At 37.7% G+C, this 20,962-nt stretch overlaps 1 protein-coding gene across 10 annotated transcripts in view; it reads right to left on the minus strand.

Moving 5' to 3' along the window:
- LOC102223557 (regulating synaptic membrane exocytosis protein 1-like) overlaps nucleotides 1-20,962 on the minus strand; it is a 68,062-nt gene that overhangs the window by 41,430 nt on the left and 5,670 nt on the right. For all 10 annotated transcript variants that reach the window (XM_023333527.1, XM_023333517.1, XM_023333519.1 and 7 more), the window contains exons 2-4: nucleotides 8,570-8,783; nucleotides 4,972-4,983; nucleotides 4,495-4,515 (exon numbers count right to left, since the gene is read on the minus strand). In XM_023333527.1, the coding sequence (XP_023189295.1) occupies nucleotides 4,495-4,515; nucleotides 4,972-4,983; nucleotides 8,570-8,783 (247 nt within the window). The remainder of the gene's footprint in view (nucleotides 1-4,494; nucleotides 4,516-4,971; nucleotides 4,984-8,569; nucleotides 8,784-20,962) is intronic.

The following is a 20,962-nucleotide window of genomic DNA, read 5'->3' on the forward strand; positions in this document are numbered from 1 at the left end:
GGACGTGGAGACGACTTTTAGCTGTTTTTCACTGCTCTCGACACAAATGATGGCCATTTAATGAGAGTCAAAAACATGACATGATAGAGTTTTATCAGCGCATTTTAGGATTTCAAAAATGGTGGCAATAATGGACAAAAGCATGGTAGAGATTTTAGGATGACGCATGCTACCTCGTGAACCACACTGAATTGTGAACAGTGCCAGAATTTTTTTTTTTTCTTTTGGTCTTTTAGGAATGGATAGTGTATCGACAAAGAGGTAAATCTAAGCTTGACAAATCTCATGGTATATACAGCATAAAAAAATCTACAGCCTTAATATACCAAAAATTGAAGGTTCTTTTCTTATTTATATTGTTTCTTATTTTTGAATTGCAGCTAAAAATGCAAATGGGGTAATTAACTATTATCCTTAAACAGATAATAGTTTAAGGAATAACTTTCTTAATCAGAATACTTTCCTGACCTGACACAGAATGATCAACTTAATAATAGCAGAAAAATATTATTTTTCTTACTTTTTCATTCTGGGTGGGTAATTCTAAAACGTGTTTTCAATTAATTTTTTATGAACTCGGGTAGCACAATTACCAGTGCAACATTACATATTAAAATGAAGTTCAAAATAATTCAAATCACTAGCAGATTTAGATTTAGAATAAATTTCTTTCAACTAGGAATTTTGCTTCTGAGCGGGGCATCTCCTAAAATCTAAATGGGGACGTTAGTTTTGATTATCACTATTAAACAGTATGTGCACGGTTTTGAGATAATGCGACAGCAAACGTGTGTGTTTGGAGGGTGGAGGGGGCTACAGAAATAGAAACTTGCAACAGAAGGATGCTAAATGGAGACATAAGTGGACAGGCTCTGTAGGAGTTTTATGGAGGCATCTGAGCTGGATGAGAAGATAGAGCTGGAGTGTGATCAGAGAAGGTTAGTCATCCAGTACTGACAAACATGACTAAGATTATGCAGTACACAGTGCGGTATAGGAAGTGCAGTGTCAGCTTTAAGCAGAAAGTCAGAAACATTTTCTGTGGATGTGTCTGAGTGCATCTTTACTTTTACCACACATAAACTTATTCAAAGCTGACAAGATACTAAAATACGCAGACAAGCCTAAGACACCTAAGGAAGAGCTAAAATGTGACTCAGTAAGAAGTCTGATCATAAATAATAGTTCACATTACACAAATATTTTTGAACAAATCTTTTTACATTGGCACCAAATATGTGTTTAGCACCCCAGCATTTGTCTGTCCTCCACTGGGAGGCAGTGCTGCTCCTCTACACGGACATGGCTTGTCAGCAGTTAGTTTCCTTTCTGGGAGCCATCTGGAGCTGACATTAAACACACATCAACAATGAGCCTTTAGCAAGCAACAACACCAACAAAAGCAGGGCAGTTGCTTCACAAAAAGGACTAAGTAACAGACATCAGCTTCCTCACACAGACCAGTTACGGGTTGCTCTAAGAATGAGGTGGCCATAAATATTACACCATTTATAGTCACTGAATTATATATGTTATTTCCTATGGCCCAATGAAAAACAAATTTCCTTTTTTGGGATTATTAAAGTACATCTGCTCTATTATTCTATAATTTTTGCAGTATTTTTGCATACCTTTTGACAAAGGATTTGTCAAATGGAATGCACATTTACACTAATTGTTGCAGTTTTTTTCTTTGTGCATATATATTTCTGTCAAACAGATTTGCTCTTTAGTTGAAATGTACATGACATATTGCAAAAGAGATGGATTTTATTATCAAGGCCTTTAGCCTTTTTTGCTCACTGCATATCAAATATTGCAGAGAATAACTTAGCAGTAGAAGTAAAAAGCTAACGAAAGCATTATAAGAGCAAGGTGATTCAATAACACAAGGAATATCTTCTGCATTGAAGGATAACAGCACTGAACATGATGGATCACATACTGTGGAAGATTGTGCTGCCACAGGCAGATCTGCCCCTGAAGCAGTATCTCTTTGCACCTATGCAGTTTGCCAAAATTTCAATGAGTCAATAAGTCTGTGAAAAAGTAGTTGTTCCCTTAGAGACTTGTGGGTTTTTTTCTATGCTCAACTGCAGATCAAGAAACAAATTTTATCAGAGAAAGGTCACCTAAGATGATACAAAAAGCTGTTTTTAAATAATTTGATTTATTAAGGAGAAAAGGCAAAATTCCTGTGATAAAGTAATTGCCCCCCTTTTGACAGAGATCTAAATAAAATAAAAAAAACTGCTGCTATGATAGGACAAGACTGAGATGCAAATGTTATTTAAAACTGTTCTGTTTGGTTTTTCTTAAACTCTAGTGAAGGTATCCATTACAGACACACTGAATAGTTTGAAAAGATTTATTAAAATAAGTGTTGGTCTGGCAGGAGTTAGAATTCATTCCCAGTTATTCCAAATGCTTCATGGCATTTGTTGCTGCCAAGAATGGCACAACTAGTTATCAGGTTAGGGGGGGATATTACTTTTCACAAATGTCCAAGTTGGTTTGGATGACTTGATTATTAAATAATAATTTGGTGTATTTGTTATTACTTAGCTTATGTTTGTCTGATAATAAAATCAGTTTGGTATAAAACATGTGTAACCAAAATAAGAGAAAAGGGACAAGAAACTTTGAACAAAAAAAACCTTTTCTACAATAATGAATATATTTTAGAATAAACACAACAATTTGTTTATATTTAGGCTAATTGCAGCCAGAGCAAACAATATTGCATCTTCAAATACTATGTCTTTGCAGTTTGCGTGGAAAAAATACCATCTGTTGAAAGCTGGTGATACTTTTTGCAGAACAAAAGGGAAAAAACAACCTGTCACTCATCAGGTAGAATACATCCTTTTGTCTACTGAGGTCTGCCAGATATTCTTGCAACTATATTTTTTGTTCAAATGACTTGTTTCAAATTATGATGGCATTTTAAATTCGAAATACAATACCAGATGAGTTAAGAACATTGTAAAACACGTTTCACACGCATAGGTTGATAAAGTAAAACTCTTAAGCTTGTAAATGAGAACTGTTTTTAGGGGTGAACTTTCTGGTCTTGTGAATTGAGGAGTCTTTGTCTGACTAAGTTGTTGCAGTGAAGGTGAAACACGTCTCTTGACAGATCACACCAGTCAATGGGTGGAGCAAATGGCCTGAGAGACCCATCCACTCTCCATCTCAGTCAACTTATTTCAAACAACTGAAACGATATGTACCGGTTGGCCAAAACGCTGACTCTAAACCTTGACCTGAAAGGGACAGTATTTTGTGTTTTCTTTGCACGTATTGTCATTTATAGCACAATCCAGTAACTTTGTTACCTTGAGTTGTTATAAAAACCCAATATTTATCAAATATGACTTGGAAGAAATTTGACTTTGTAGTTTAACATTTTAAAATTGGGCCTTTGTCTCTTTAAGAAACTTGTCCTCCGCCTTCAGGATGTTATCACAACAGCGCTCCTCTATTAACCCTTTAACTTTTACCAGCATTGAATGGAAAAGTAGCTCCTATAATGAGCTTGGGAGACACAGTTCCACCAGGTGTTTGCTAATTACTTCTGGCTAATCTGAAGGAGCTGAGTGGGGGAAGTCTGCTCTGTGAGACGGAAGATCTGATGCTTGGAAACTGCAGCTTTAAGGAGGAGCTTTGTCCTCTAAGGCAGTGCTTAATCTTCTCAACCATTTTGGACAGCTGAATAGTTGCCACAAGAGATTAAAGAATTTCTTAAACATACATGAAAGAATCAAAGCAACACTTCAGATATGTTTTTGATGAGGGAATAACATTATAGCATGATGTAAAGCTCAAAAAAGTCGATTTTATACAATACTGCCCCTTTAAATACTGAAATACTCACCATCTTTAGAGGCTGAGAAGAGCCCTGCTCTAGAGGTAATATTTGATTTGCTTCCTTTGGCCTGCTAGAGTAGTAATAGTAGTAACAAACTCGATGGATGGCCAAGTTGGACACGTTTCTTAAAGAAAACTAAAAGGAACAAATGAACCTGAACTCAGCCCGTCTCCCCGTGGTAAGGCTGCTCTCGTCTCAAACACAAAGACAGGGAAACGTGCACAGGCATCATTGTGTTTTAAGGAGAAAGCTTTGTGGGGAAAAATTATTTGTTACAGTATATTCATGCTAGTTGCAGTACCAATCACCCAGATCTAATCTTTAAGATCCCCCCTCTCCCAGCACAGTCATGCCCACAACCATGGGAAGAAGGGTCGGGATTGCTAATAGAGGGTCAGATGCTGAAGACAGCTTGTGTTATTCCTCATGCTTGGTCTGCTTCTTAGTGGAGTTTCAGTGTGTGAACTCATTCGCAGCTATGGTAAACCATATGAACCAAAAGAATTGATCCTAACCCTGCATTTCACCTCTGAAACTGTGAATGAGCACAGACCTGAATGTGGGAGAGGGAACAATATCTGTGACCCATGCAAAAAAATAATCTGTTACCAAACAGTCCTTACCCTGTCCTTCACTATGAGACACTTTGCAAGGGGAGGAGACAAACAATGGACACAGGGTTAGTCATGAAGATTTAAAAAAATGCTTTTGATCACATCAGCTGCGGGTTTCCAACCCAAAAAGTTGAAGAAAAGTATGATAGACGCTCTGAGACATAAACTGAACGGACTCCGTCTGCTCAGTGGATTCAATAATCCATCAGTGGATTTATGCAAACACTGGCTTCATTCCAAACTGATAGCTTTCTCTCTTGGGTTTGATAACTTCATCTCCTTTTCTTTCTTTGAGATTGGAAATTACACACCAGGCAAAAGGTTACATGACACAGTTATCCATATTTCCAACGATGTTTCATGACATGTCAACACTTGTGATAGGTCTTAGCTCCAGATCTGAAAGCAGCCAGTGTCTTTTTTTAACCCTTAAAGGGCAAACACATCACATTTGTGGCACAGAGAGAACACAAAAGAGATGCTAACCACTTTGTCCTCCTTTGTGGCATGCAGTCCAGGTAGCAGAGAGAATTAGGAAAAAATGAAAAAAAAAAAGGATTGGAGAAAAGAGGAAAGGAAGACATGTTTTGATAGCAGAAACGATGCAAGAAGTAAAATGCAGGGGAAGGGAAATATCCACACATGAATGATGTGGATATTGTGAAAGAATAAGTGGCAAAAGAAAGAAGGGAGACAGAGGATGTGGTGCAGAACTTGTTAGTTGCATTCTGCAGGATATTTAAACATACTTCATATTTAGTGAGTCTTGAGATGGTGGACACAACTTAATGCAAATGCTGCTGCAGGTACATGCATGAGCCAGCTTGGCATGACATCAGGCTACTCCTCCCCTGCAAAAGGAGGAACTCAGCTAATCAAAAGCCACATTCCTCCATGTTCTTTCTTTCTAGCCTTCTAAGTACATGCTTACTCTTTTAACTGCTTAATATTTATGCACTTATTTATACCACATAAATTTTGTGTGGTACCTCGCTACCTTTTCAAAACCACTACTTAAAATGTGTAAAAATAGAAACCTTAAAATAAATTCCTTCATTTTGTTGTAGGATAATTTCACACAGGGAAATGTAGAAGAAAATCTAACTTTACTTTGACTTGTTAATTACTGGGAACACGTAAACAAACGTCCACTGGTATCACTAACAAATTTGAATATTTTAAGAATTTTAAAACACACTTTGTTGAGTAGACATGAGCATTAAATTAGTTATCAATTGCTTTCTACTGTTGTGCCGAATTAATATGACATGATATTCAGGGCTGTTCCTGATTATCATCATAAATCATTGAACGGCAAGAAGGAAATAGGTTTTCTGCTTAACTTTCTTATATCTAAAGAAATTGTTATAATGTTAAAACAATTGGAACTGTGATAAAGGAGGCTGAACAAGGAACCACTTACTTTTCTGCCACAAACAGCTAGTAAAAGAGATAAAGAAAATATCCAACGCTTACTGTAAGCTGAAGCAAAAATTAAAATCCTAGTTCTACAAAGTTATAATAATAACCAGTTGATGGTGTATTCATGACAGCTGGCTGTTTTAAGATGTAAACCAAGAACAGTAACTTGACTGATCACCCTTACATATTGGATGGTCCTCCACAAATAAAATATTCCCACTGCAACATTTAATTGTGCCTATGTAAGTTTTCATCATTCAGGGATTCTGGTAGTATTCAAAAGTTTCATTCTAATGTATTATTTTTATTAGGTTTTAATGCAGTGTGCAATGTTTTCCTTAATTTATTGTTCTAGTGTTTATCATGAATTAATTAACAAACAATAATAAGAAAGAACTGTGAAAACAGCCTTTTAAAGTAAGATTTTACTAAAAAAAAAAAACAAGCCTTGAGCTAATAAAACAAGACAAGATTTTTTCAGTATATTAGGCAAAGCACAAATTTTACCAAATTAAGTGATGGTATTCAGGTGATTCAATTATTGGACTGGGAGCGCAAAAAAACATTTGTTCTGTGATTTACAATTCACTGTGAGGCAGTCTGATTTCACTTTGATTCATTGTAGTCAATGATCATGTTAGTCTTTTCACTTCCACATTTTAACATGTCTTGCATTTAAAGAGAGATGAATGAATTCACCAGCAGGGAAACTATATTTATCCAATAATCTGAGTGATATTTTCAGACCTGGGTATATGTGTTCCCAGTGTGATTCTAGTCCCAGCCGGGATGAGTGGACACTGAACAGATTGGCCACCAGCATGCTGAGGATGATGGGCTGAGATTCAGGTAAAGTAAGCAGAAGGAGTGTTCTCTCTTAAATTGGAGGGGAGCCCAGAGAAGGCTTAGATGGAGGAGGGTTGGGTCCTAAAATAGCACAAAAATGTTTGGTTATGGGTTGGAAATCACACTGTTCCAATCTGGAGCAACCTTACCATTATTTTATTATTTATAGCTAGGGGGTTTGCTTCTTAAATCTTTTCAAATATGACTGTTGCTAGTCAGAGTATTCATGTGTTGTGTTCATTAGTTATCTAATTAAATCCAGAAGATTATTAACAGATTTTAACTAAGTAGAGACAGTGTAACTTTGAAGTTTTCACTTTAAAAGATGAGCTTTCTCAGAGCATTTTCTTCCACTGTTTTATCACAACTCCTAAAGTCACATATTAGTGTAATATTCAGACTTTGTAAAGCAAAACCTATATGTGCACCAATCACAAATTTTATATCATGAATTTAGCCATGCAAGGGATTAAAATATAGCTCTAACAGGGAAACATAGCAGACCTGTAGCTAGATAAAGAGGCTTATTTTAGGTTCAGCTATAAGAAATTCTACATCCGAAAGCTTTGCGACAGGCTACACACTAAAACAAAAAGTGAAACTAAGAGTATTCAAGTTAAGATGGCATATACATGCTTGCTAATGCGTTAGCAGTAGTCATAGATAGATGGATATGACATCGCCAAAGTTCACCTCTGGTTAGGCACTCAAGAAAACAACTATTTCACTGTTTCAAAAGATTATTCAGCTCCAGTAAATAATCTCAATTGACAAGATTGGTAAACGATGCCATTTGTGAAAACAGTGAGTTGTAAATTGTGTCCAGTGTAGAGTAGTCCAGTTTAGTTTCAGTGTTGTTGCACTTTTTAAGCTTGACCTCATTTAAGGTGGTCTGGATGTAATATTACAAACTGAAATTAGGTGCTTCAATTTATTTGTTTATTGCCAACAGAATAAAGCTTCTTAAAAGCACAAACAGTGATGTAACGAATCTGAAATCAGTGAAGAATCTATTAGTTCAAGATTGACTTGTCTTCAGTAGGTCAGATTTCCAATTTTTGTTTCACCAAAAATATTTTTGTTTACAGCTAAAATGTATAGGATAAGGTCACAAGTGTGCTGAAAAAGAGGCTATAAGCATGTACCAAAACTGAGAATTGAATGCATGCCCAGAGAAAGATAACGGATTAAGATAATCATTGTCTAATCAGGAGAAATATTAGTAGGTTTGTATTATCAACATAATCATTATTTTCATCCCTGAAAGTCCATTGTTTTAAATTATGTGTTCCACTGTCTGTTTATATCTCTGCCCATTTAAGCTAGTCTGCAGACATCAACAGACACAGTGTCTCAGTTTTTATGGTAACAATAATATTCTGAAGTTGAGTGAAATGCAGCCTGAAGCTAGCTACCCTTGTTCTTTTCTGTGCTGTCCTGGAGATGTGGCTTGAGAAAAGCAACACAATCAAAGGCTGACATGCTTACTTTGACAAATACAGTACCATCACAACACAAAAGCCAAAACTAGTGTGCTTTCATGTTCAAGTGTGCAAAGGTGCTACAGTTCATAATCATTCCACAACACTAAAACCCTCATTTTCATTTGAAAAGAAAGCTTTGAAAGGCCTATGTCGGGAGTAAAGCCATTCTTTTGGGACACTTTGGTTTCTTCAAAGTGTGCAAGGAAGCAAGAGGAAAAAGCATACAAACACAGCACAGAAGCAGAAGAACTAGCTATTATATTATCTACAGCAGGGATGAGGTGAGTGTGTAAAGAAGTAAAGAGGAGGAATTTAGAGTTAAGGATTCTTACATTGTTGGAGCGCAAAGATACCCGCCCCCCACAGCGAGCGCAGAATTTGGTCTGGCAGTATGAGCAGAGATGACCACAGCCATCAGCGAACTTGGTTTTGCGGCAAATGCCACAGGTGGGAGCGTCGTCCTTCTGCTGCGTCTGCTGACGTCGCGTCTCGACCCCAATGCGACGCACTTCCTGTTTGTAGCTTTCAAACTGCTGGTGCAGTGTCCTGTAAGAGAGGTTAGAAAATCTACTATAAGACATTGGTGTCTTTAACACATGATCAACAAGTTTTTCCTTATTACCCTTAAACAAACTCCCACATGAGGCAGAAGAATGTAAAAAACAATATTAAATAAATAAAGCTCCTTATAAAACTGCTTACGTTTTCAAATTTTGCTGCTTTGCAACCTCAAACTTTCATGTATTTTATGGACAACAACTTAGCAAGAAAAGGAGGCATGTTTTTTTTCTTTTCTTTTAATGTGAACAAAAGACCAAATTAAGTTGCAGTACCTTTAAAATGTATCCCAAATAGATGGTAGAAGGTAAAGGTAATTTTATTTATATTGCACATTTTCAGCAACAAGGCAGTACGAAGTGCTTTGCAGGAATTAAAAGGAAATACAAACAAAATAAACCAAAAGAAGAAAAAGGATCTTGATCTAAAGTATGTAAACTAGGTGCTCCTGTTCAGGGTTGCTAAGTGTCCTCTGGTCTAATTCCATTTCTCGGTTGGAAGAACAGGAGTCTAAAAAGTACTGTAGTCTAATAATGTTGATCTAAAATATATAAACTAGAGACTCCTATTGAGGGTTGGTAAGGTAGTTTTTCTGGATTCTACGTTTGTTCTAATGATGGTACTTGGAAAACTTGGTATGTTCTTAGGTGGTTCTTGGTATAAAATGTTTTAGAACATTTTGGTCTAGCAAATTAGATTCCAGGTAAATACATTGAAATCTGAAGTTGAAAAGTCATAAAATCTGAAAAAGTTAAAGGGACATAAATGTTTTACAAGGTACTGTAAATTACAGCAATAGAGAACAATGTTACCGACAATCAGAGCTGCACTTGAAAGGGTTGTTTAAAAAATAAATTTTATTCTCATTAAAGAAAACTTGGTGCTTCTCTGTTGCTCTCAGCCTTTCATCCCGCTTCCTGGCTGTGATGGAAATGACCTGCGAGGGTCATTTCCATCACCTAAATCAGGACAAGCAAAAAACCCCACGCTGCTGTTTTAACTATCAAAGAATAGTGCATTAGTGTGGGAAGCCTCACACACAGGATGCAGACATGCTCTATAACCACCGTGCCAGAGGAGTAAAAACCTCTTCATTCACAAATTTGCTGCCAGTTTGTCCATCACCTATTGAATCTACATTCTCCTATTGTACTGATATACTTCTGTCAATATACTCTAACACAACTAGTTAGTTAAAGCTTGTGATCCTGAGAAGTTTCAATAGTTACCTGGGTTTATTGAAAGCAGACATGTCGTTGAAGATACGACCTTCAGCTGCTGGGTGGAAAATTGAGTGAAAACGTAACTCCTCATGCGATGAAAGAAGGTTCTTTTTGTAGAGATAATTTAACAAATAAGGATCTTCCACCATGACCCATCCACATCCAAGTAGCGATGCTCTCAGATTAAGGTGTAAAAGCAAAAAAAATAAATAAAAATCCGTATTTCTCAGTCTGCACTCAGGAAAGTTGTCCACATAAAACCTCAACGCAATTCAAAAAGTGATTCAAACTCCATGAATTAAAAAAAATTTATTTATGTAATGTTGTTAGCTCATGGTCTGAGTCTGTTCAGCTGTCTGTAGCTTTAAGTGTTGCAGTAACAGACAGCCTCCATGCTCAGTTGGAACAGGGAGGTGACTGGCAGTCTGGGACTCGTCACAGCCAATCAGCTGGTATGTGGAAAAGGCTGGGACAGTCCGCCTGTGATGTGAAATGTCCAATGAATACTTGAGACATAAGAGTCACCATAAAGTGATTTTATCCTTCAGGATATCTGAGGTCAGGTTCTATCAAAAACAGTTCAGTCACATCACATAATGCTTGTGGTGTCTTTACTTTTGTGTAAACACAGATTACGGTTCCAGAGGCTGAAGCTTCCAGCCAGCAGGAGGGAAACAAGAAGATATACAAACACTATTTTAAGAACCTTTCAGCCATTGTCATATTTGCAATGGAGAGTTACTTGTCAATGAAAACAACAGTTGACCAGAGGACTTCACAGTTACAACAACAATAATACAGTCTATCGGCATAAAGCTGGACATCTTATAGGCAGAAGGAGCTTTCCTGTGTGAAAAAATATATCTTTCCAGTCAGGCCATGTAAACAGCAAGGCTTACTTGTCTATTAATTTGTCACTCATATTAGCAATACATTTAATATTTTGTTCCCCATTGTTTCACAGGGCTGCAGCATGGTGGTTTGGTTTTGACTGATTAAAAGGTTTTCTTGTCATTGTTTCTGCAGAGTTTTTCTCCAAGACTCTGTGTTTCCACATTTACTTTCCTCAGTGCCTCAGCTCTCCCTCAGCTGTTCATCAGTCTGTAATTAGACTTATCTGTACAGGATTACAGTAATCAACCTCCCTTACATAAATATACCTCAGTTCAGTCAGTCCCTTGTCAGGTCCTTATGTTAAACAACATCATTTTATCCTGCCTTGCTTCCTGTATGATTTCTTTACCTGCCATTCCTGTGCTCCAGTGGTTTGCAAGGTTTTCAGTTTTTCTTCCTTAGATCAATATTTAGAGTGATTGTACCTCTTCTTGTCAGCATATGGTTGCACAACAACCATCAATCATGACAACCACTATGAAGGTATCCTGTGGTATTTAAAGGAGGGTATTATGTATTTTCCAGGCACATAGTGTCATTTTATACCACAATGAGGTAACTGTGTTACCGTCACTTGTTATGAAGCTGCTGTATATATCAAAAACAACTTAAAAGAAATTTGTCTTTGCATCATAAATGCCTCTGATGCCTTGAAATTCTCTTTCTTTGACACTCACCATTCAGCACATCATTACAACTCATCATACTCCGTCATTATGCCGTTTACAACCATTCTAAGGAGCGTTGTATTTTGTTGGATAAGCTCACCAGACTTGCAGTTCCACAAAGTGTTTGCTAATTGTTGTTGCCACTAGTCTGGTGGGGCTAAGTGGAAGTGTCGGGAGGAGAGAGGTGGTGCGAAAGCTGAACTGGGGGCTCGAGCTCCAAGGAGAAACTTTGGGCAAATAGGCGCCAGTTAGGCACCCCGAATGGCGGCCAGATCTAAGTATTCCTTAAACATGTATGAAATAATCAAAGCACCACTCCAGGTTTGTTTTTGATGAGGGAATAACATTTTAACATGATGTAAAGCTCAGCTCTATATTCTAAGATCAAATAAACCGTAGGCAGTATAACTTCAAACTGCCACCCTGTTTTTCCCAAAAGATGCTTCAGACAGGCTCTAATTTAACTCATGGATGACTAGTGCGGATTGGAAAAACCCGCAGCTGTACCTTGGAATGAAAAACAACATGACACTGACAGAGCAGGAACGTCATACACCTGACCTCTGACCCCCCCGAGAACAGATGTATCCTGCCAATGGGAGGCCAGGGGGCTGAGCCAGTTCCGGGCGCCATGGGAACAGCTGTCAGAAACACAGGGTGCATGGTCGGTTATCATGGCAACGCAGTGGCGTCAGGCACCACATGTCGGTGGGTGTTAGTGTGCCATATTTTCTGGCATTTCCACATATTCAGCAGAGATGCAGTGTTAAGGAGGCACAAGGCGGCTTGGGTATTAAAAATAAATCTGCAGTCCGCCTGGACAGTACATGCTCTTCCCTAGTACATTTCAGTTTTTTTTTTGTTTGTTTTTTTGTAGCAGCTCACACAGACACACTTTAGCAAGAAAAGTGGTCAAATAGAAATCCAAGCAGCACACTTTGAAAGTAATATACTTTCTCCAAGTCGTGACATCTAGATGTCTATCACACAAAATTTAGATTCACCAAACAGGTACAATCAATGTGGACAACAGTCTGATTAACACAGCTTTTTGTTTGGAACCAAAGCAGTTCAGTTGTGTAGTAAAATTCAGAAAAACAGATGACGCGGTGCTCTGATTCTTTAACTAAATTCAGCCGTGGAGGTGAAACTTTATCTAATGGCTTTTTTAGGCATGAGTGTCTTTTGGAGAATGCCTCGCACGTGGGGTTTGATGGTGTTGACTCACAGACATTTGAGCTAGTCCTTCGCGAGTCATGACTTCATGTTGCTCAGTTCTGTAACAAAGATGTCCCATCAGGTAAGGACAAGCTTTTGGTGTTCACTCAGCTGGGTGTTTATTGATTACATGCCTGAGCCATCTGCCGCCCCGGGGGTCAGACGCAGTGCCTAGAATCACAGGAAGTGACAGCATGCTATAGTGTTTTAGTGACGTCATGAGAAACATCAATCCCTCCTTGATCTCAAATCATCAAGGATGATTGATGATCCTTGATGATCATCAAGGATGATGATCCTAAATATATACCTGACTATATATTTAGTCAGGTATATATTTACCTGACTAAATATATAACAATATTTTTTATGATAATTTCAGTTAAAGGGAGAAAACACAAACAAATCTTTCCTAAAACTACAGTAATTTAAAATGGTAGAAATAGTTTTTCTTTGAGCATGCTCAGACTGCCTATTAGTTTAATGCGTATTTAATACAAATAATTAAAGATGCACCCATTGATCGGACAGGATGTGGGCATTATGATGGAGACCTACATAGAAATCAGAATGCTGAAATTGAGTCAAACGATGCTTTGGTTTTCTATGAGTTTAAGGGTGGGAGCAGTCTGTTTTGTTTTTTGATGCTAGCACTTTTCTCTCCTACACTGCACTTTTCTCTCTCAGTATTACTCATTTTTCAGTTGAATGCCACATATTTATCTCACAGACTAGAAATAAAAGTTGTCTTGTTGAACACAACGTGTGAAAACAATGACTTGGCAAATGCATGCTGTTATTAAAGTGAAATATAATATCCGTGTGCAACTTTGCTCTGGCTGTGCAGTGTGTGTTGCCTGTGGGAGGAAGCTAAACAGATGTAGAGAACCCACACACTAGACTGACTAATACCGCTACAGATCAGATGCACAAAGCGCTGCCCCTCAGTGATGAAGGAGAACATGAGCGCAAATCTAGTGTTGGCATGTGGCTGCAGTCTGAGGGGTGTGAAGTCAATAACGGACCAGTAGGGACATGGAGCCAGATGTTGGTTAGCCCAGCTGTGTCCCTGTCAACACTGATGTGTACGGAGCTGCACACCCACACATGCATGCAAGCAAGCAACAATAGAGTGACCTAAACTTTTGTGTGTGTGTGTGTTTGTCCGACGAGACATCAAGCACTATTAAGCCCGACAGGCTGAAATACTGCCTCCCTCTTACGTCCTTGCCCTCTCTTGTTCTCGCCATCGTTTCCACCCCTGTCCCAACTGACTTCACCAGTCACTGGTGTTGAGTTGTTAATTAGCACCACTAATAATACACTGCCAAACGATGGGGAGGGGAGGCAGCTTGTGTGGCAGTACTATTTCTGTCTGATCAGCTGATTTTCACCGATGCCCCGCAGAAGATTCTCTGTCAGAAGAGAAAACGTTCCAACACAACCAGTCTGGGAGTTTCACACTGGTGGTGTCTGATTGTGATTGTGGTAAGACACAAATAACAAGCTTTCTGTTTTCTGATTTGTAGCAAACTTTTATTTTTCACAGCTGTTCACATGACCTAAAACTTTTTAAACACAATGGTGTTTAAAATTTGAAAATGATATTGCGCAACATATCTATCAAAAAGGGGTGTGCAGAAAGCCTTCTAAATCATTTTCACATGGATTGTATGAAGAAATCTTTGCAATCAAACGGTCGGCTATTCATAAATCTTTTGACTCGAAACTATCATCATTTACATACCGCATCCCAAAAATACTTTTATTCCAGAGTCCTATTGTATCTGTTGCTAAATATAATGACAACGTTGCCAAGGTGGCAACACTGGTCTTCAAACCTGACGGGTTGATTTCTAACAACACAATGAATAAAGGGAGAGTCTATAAAGCTTTCTGACATAAATAGATGTTTGATCAAGTCTTTATTCCAGCTTCAAAATCAGTAAAAATGCCTTAAAATGTTGCAAGCTACATGAAGTCATAATATAAACATAATTCACAGTATTTTTAAAGAAAAGTTAATAGTATTGAAAAATGGATATGAGCCAAACCCAGTAAGGTTACCAACATAATTTCTATTTACTAAATATTGGGGATTTCTGTCCATTTGACAGAACTGGGGTAACAGAGTCAGATTTTTAGGCTGCCTTCAAAGTTTTTTTAATGTCCAGATTACTTTTATTTAATCTAAGAAAGCAATAGATAAAGTTTCTGATAGTGTCTCAAGATGCAGAGGTAAACCTAGATATAATGTCTTCACATCTGCTCTATATTTAGAAGCTGCTGCTGATGTGTTATTAAGAAGGTTAAAAAAAGATGCAAATTGCCTAACGCATGCAATCCAGAACACTGACTGTATTAAAAACTCATAAACACCATCGGGTATGGAGTTCTGCGGGCAGGAAGCTGGGTTTAGCAAATACCAGTCAAGAAAGAAACTGAACTTTTCAAGGAGTGCAGAGAACAGAACAAGTTTTCTGGATCAATACCCTGAACACTCTGGGAGACGCAAGAGTGAATGATGAAGAAAAAAATGTCTCCACCTGTGATGAAGCCAGATACCAAAAAAGACAAGACAAGTTGACACATGCTGGATGACGGCAAGAAGAAGAGGGGTAAGCTCCAGGAGGGAGGCAGAGCGATAAAAAGGTATATGAAAGAGAAGAGAAAGCACAGAGATCAGAAAGAGGGAAGGGAGAGGTAACAGACTAATTCCCATAAGTCTTTCTGTCTGACAAACTGCTGTCTGCAGGGAGAAGGTGAAAGAATAAGAAGAAAGCAAAGGATGAAATAAAGGAGCAGTGTTGGAAACGAGCGTGGGCCAGAGAGCAGCAGAGGAGAGAAGCCGATGCATCCGGAGCCTCTCTAAAAATACCACTGAAAGAGAGGAGTGGATGATGGAAAGAGGCTGGAGAGGCAGGAGGATGGAAACAAGGAGAAAAAGCAGATCCATCCTTTCAGGAAACTGACTTCATGAAAGCAGGAGTGTTAAGAGTTTTACCAGAAATTAAAACGTAAACCTGAGTACACTGTGAGACAGGAAAAAAAACCTTTTCAACTGCTGCAAAGAAGTAATGAGCTAAGAAAAAAAAAATTAGTGGATGAATGCTTAAGCAAATGCACATCTTCTTGGGGTTTGTTGTTTGCCTCCTGAAACATTCTCCATGACAACTTGATCATATTTGTCTTTCTTCACTGTCAGGAGGCTATAAAACGGTACATCCCAGTGCTTGCAGAAAGACAGCACCCAGATGGACAGTGTGAATTTATCTGTAGGGCAGCCATTTCTCAAACAATCTGGTCCATCCCTGGTGAATGGAAAGGCTTTGTTTCCCAGATGTCCTTTCATCCAGCATCCAGTCTGAACACTCACACCTCCTCAGACTGAAGGCATCATGCAGACTCACTGGTTCAGTGCTCATCTTAAAGGGATGGAAGAATCTAATTTTGGAATCTGCATATTTATTTTACTGAAAAGAATCTGGATTTTACATTTTAATAATTCGCTTTTCTTACTTGTACAAATCCAGTCATGTATCTATCAAATGCAAAAGGGCTTTGAAACTTTTCACATTGGGTTATGTTACAACCACACATTAAAACAATTTATTGTAACCCTGTTCACAAGTCTTTCAAAGCCTCTAATAGGGTTTCTCAAAGGACAAATGTATTTGTCTCCATGCATTTACTCATCAGTTCTTAGCATCCACCTGTCTCCAGCGCTTTGTGAGACCAAGCATTAAGGCACCCCAAACGGTTGCCATTGGAGATTCAAGGATCCCTCAAACATGCATGAAAGAATCATAGCAGCACTTCAGGTATGTTTTTGATGAGGGAATGACATGTAATATGGTGTAATGCTAAGAAAAGGTCAATTTTACATAAAAACTACTGCAGTATTGCTAAAGTTCCTGTCAAAGACCGTGACAATAACTAAGGTGTTTATCTTTTGGGGATTGGGATCTCCAGTAAAAATGAAGAGATCCTGTTTATAGAGCATAGATGCATAATGATGGAGATTTTCACTCAAAGTCGTTGACTGCAGCAGCCGCTCCCTCAGACGGTGCTTGGCTGTTGATAACACATTTATTGATGTTGTGAAGCATATATGGAGCGAAGTGCTTTTTTGGCATGAGCCCTTCAGCATATGAGTGTATCTCTTTTTTTCTGCTCCTCTTGCATTAATGTTACCTTTACTCTCCATTTATATTCCGTCTTACCCTCTTTCCATTTTATTCCCTTTCCTTGATAACTTGTTCTTTCTCGTCAGTTGATCTATTTTCCATGCTTCTGTCTGGTTGTTTTTCTGCTTAGAGTAAGAAGCACTGAAATATAGAAATCTCTTGTATATATTGTAACAATAACCTATAAAGTCTATAACCTCCAACCTTCTCTGCTGAGAAATCTAAATATCCACAAAGAAATATGAGGTGTTCAAAGTTGTAGGGATGTTCTGTAAATTAAATGATGCCACCCTATATTAATTCATTTTAATTCCAGGTTGTGTGGTAATGAAACATAAAAAATGCCAGTGGGGATAATTACTTTCACAAGGCTCTGTAATATGTAATAGTTTACATAGAAAACAAAATAAAGCTCATGTGAAATTTATTTGATTGGGACAACACTTTAAAAGAATAAAAGAAACCCAAAACAAAACCAGATATGGGAAGTGTTTGTTCAGTATTATGGTAGATGTGTGTGTGGTTTTATTTCTCTTTTTTTTTTTCAAAATTGCTTGCTGGGAACCATGACCCAAAAATAAAATCTGTAGCTTGTTTATTCTTCTAATGCAATTATGTTTTGATTCCATTTATTGTTTATATAACGTGTGAAAATTGAGTTATACTGACATCAAGCTAAGGAAAAACTTGCAAAAATGCCTGCAGACTAAAAGGTCCCAGTTGGCCTTTAAGGTTTTTATGACCACAATAACATTGTTAAACAAGGAAGTATAAAAATATGAAGTATAAAAACCTGAAGCCTTCGTTTGAAATTAGCATCGGGTTAGTGGAGCTCAAATGCCCCCTTTCAACACTTTTCTAATTTACAGTTATCTTCCAGTGAGAGGCTGCAGAACGCGGCCAGCTTGTTTAGTGCCATCAGACAAACAATGCAAAACTTATTTAACTAAAGAATTCATTTGTCGCTTCCAGCAGCAATCACTAAGCTCAATAAGGAGACTTTGATTTTAACAACATATTTTAGTCCTTATGTTTTTTTTGTGGAAAACCTTGCAGTTTTAAACTAAATAATAATAAACATTATTGAAATGTTAATTTCAAAAAAATAATAATAATTTGTCTTTGCAGATGCCAGGCAGACCTTCATAATATAATCTCACGGTTTCCTCTCAGTCCTAACACAGACTGACGTCGGAGGGGAAAACAGATGTAAAGAGCCTGGCGAGCCTAAGCAGAATGCACTAGCATTAAACTTTCATGGTAGGGATGTCTGGGAGCTTTAAAAAGGTTACTCCCTCCGTCTCACCTTGCCAGGCACTATGAAACGCCACGTCTTTCTGTCGTCTGTCAGGGTTAGAGGTCATACTTGCTTAATGTCACGTTTTGTTCTCCTAGCCACTGTAGCTGCTGATTAAGCCAGATCTTGAGCAAGCGCAGCTGAATCAACACACAAACACACGACTGTTTCCCAAATGAATTCATGCTATCATACCACTGTAAGGAGGTATTCTGAGGATCACCTGTTTAAATATAATCCTATTCCTGTTGTATTCATTTATGACATTTTATTGGTGCAAAGTTTGATTGACACAAATAGAAATCCACCCAATTTCACCCGAAGGCTAAATCCCATTGTTTGTCCCCAGACAGATGCAACAGGCTGAACATTAAAATACAAACATTTAACAAAACAGAGCAGTCTCAAGATAAAACACATGATAAAAATTCTTTTCCCCTACTCCCTAGTTGGTGGTTTAAAAAGAAACAAGTTTATATGCAGCACCTCATTGGGTTTTTGTAAGTCAGAATTAGAATTAACGATTATTATTTTTATTTCAACTGAACAATTTACATTTAGTCAATACTTTGTAACACCACCTTTCTCTGCATATGAAGCTGTAAATCTTTTGGATTACATCTCCACCAGTTTTGAACATCTATTGCAGGGGAGCTCAGCTGAATCGAATTGCAGAATTCACTCATCAGTATGTCATTCAGCGCTGCAGAGGCCTAGTAACACGCATTCATTTTAATTCAGGTGAGATTCATGTGAAAGTTGCAAGATAGTGACTCTCAAGGACTGGATTTGGGCACGCCCGATCTAGTGCCCATTCCTTTTTACAAAATAACTCAAGCTACAGCTCAATTTTCAGGTCATGTGTTAGATTTTTAATTTGATTTACAAATTTAAATTAAATTAAATTAAATGGCTCAAGTAGAGCCATTGTGGCATATTAATATGTTTTGAGCTAAATAATTTTATTGCAACTATTTTTGGTCATTGTCCTGCAGGAAGATGAACCTCTCTCAGTTCTCAGTCTCAAGTCTTCTGCAACTTCTAACAGGTTTTCTTCCAAGATTACTCTTAATTTAGCCCAATCTGTCTTTTACATTTTTATTCGCAAAACAATTTGAAAACCATAATTTTACACCCACATTACTATCACGCACTACTTTGTGCTCATCTGTCGCATGAAATCCCAATAAGACATATAGGTGTTTGTGGTTATGACAAAGTGTGAAAAAAGTCAAACAGTACGGAAACTGTGTGAATACAGTAAGGGCCCTGCAGAGTGAATTAACAGAGAAAGTTTTTGAGGTGTTGGAAGCCTCATACTCTCTGCAGCTGTTTCAGTACTCAGTGCATCAACCAACAGCACAACATGCTCACTAGCAGCTTGTTACACAGCACAAAAAAAACAGCAAAGCAATCTGCCATAGTTTGTGCTACTTCATGCAAAACACAGAGGCTCAGTCAGATATTTGAAATAAACAGTGTATATTTTCTTGTTATGATATGAAATTTAAAAAAATACACAAGCCTCATTTGTCTGAGTGGGTACATGAAGCAGGATTGAATGTTGACAAGATAACTCAGTCTGTGATGTATCTGATTTAAATTCAGTTTTGGGTCAATACTGAAACAGGTTAATAGGAAGGGAGAACAGAAAAGATCCAGATCATCAACAGCAGCCTGTGAAATGAATACCTAAATATTTCAGGAACTGCTTCCATGTGAGCGCTATTTTGAGCACTAATCCATAATTCAACATTTGCATTTTTCTCTATGAAAAAAAGAAACTCTCAAGTCTGCTATAAAGTTCTTTCTTTCATTTTCTAAAAAGCTAGCATCATACATCCGGGGCTTTATTTTGCTCATGTAGTCAACACAAAGAAACTTTGAGACATAAGGGATCAGAGAAGTCATAAAATCAAGGCTAAGAACTGACAGGCTTTTATAGAGAGAGGGTTATCTAAGAAAAGAGGGTCAAAAATGTCTTGACCCCGATGAAGAACAGCCTCCCACCACCATCTATAACCATGATGCATTCAGAGAGACACTGCACTTAGTTTTCTGGAACACATATCCCTTGATTTTTTCCCCCATTTATATTAAATTACAACTACAAACTTATAAATTTATTTATTTATCTATTTATTTTATTTAGCTAAAAGATAAAAAAAAAAACAGTCAGAAAAGCATAATATGGTAGCTTGATGGTCTGTACTGAAGGTAAAAAGTTAGTCGGTCATTAATGTTGATGTTACAGCCATCTACTGGCCTGACATTGAATTTGTTTTAATGGAGCAAAAACCCAAAGAGGCTTGTGACAGTTAGACCACTGTGGCCTACTAACAATGTTTAAAACATAGGTAATGTAGTGTTAGAACATGAGCTTTACAACAAAACACAAGCACTTTATAAAGTATGAGAGGCAGGTTTAAAATGCTCATTGAAAGCCACAGGTTCAACACTCTCAGTACAAGTTTTCTGACCTATAAGTCTAAATATTGATAATGGTAGCTTCAAAGAAAAACATAACTCACAGGTAGATATGTAACCTTTTGTAAAACAGTGTCTGTGTTAGACAGCTCACATGAATGAGACCTTTACTGACCTCTCCATGCAACCCTTAAGGCAGAGGCATCAGGAAGCAAACAGAGATAGCCATCTCCGTTGGAATAGGATTTCTTCC

Source organism: Xiphophorus maculatus, chromosome 5, assembly GCF_002775205.1.
Source record: "Xiphophorus maculatus strain JP 163 A chromosome 5, X_maculatus-5.0-male, whole genome shotgun sequence".
NCBI lineage: Eukaryota > Metazoa > Chordata > Actinopteri > Cyprinodontiformes > Poeciliidae > Xiphophorus > Xiphophorus maculatus.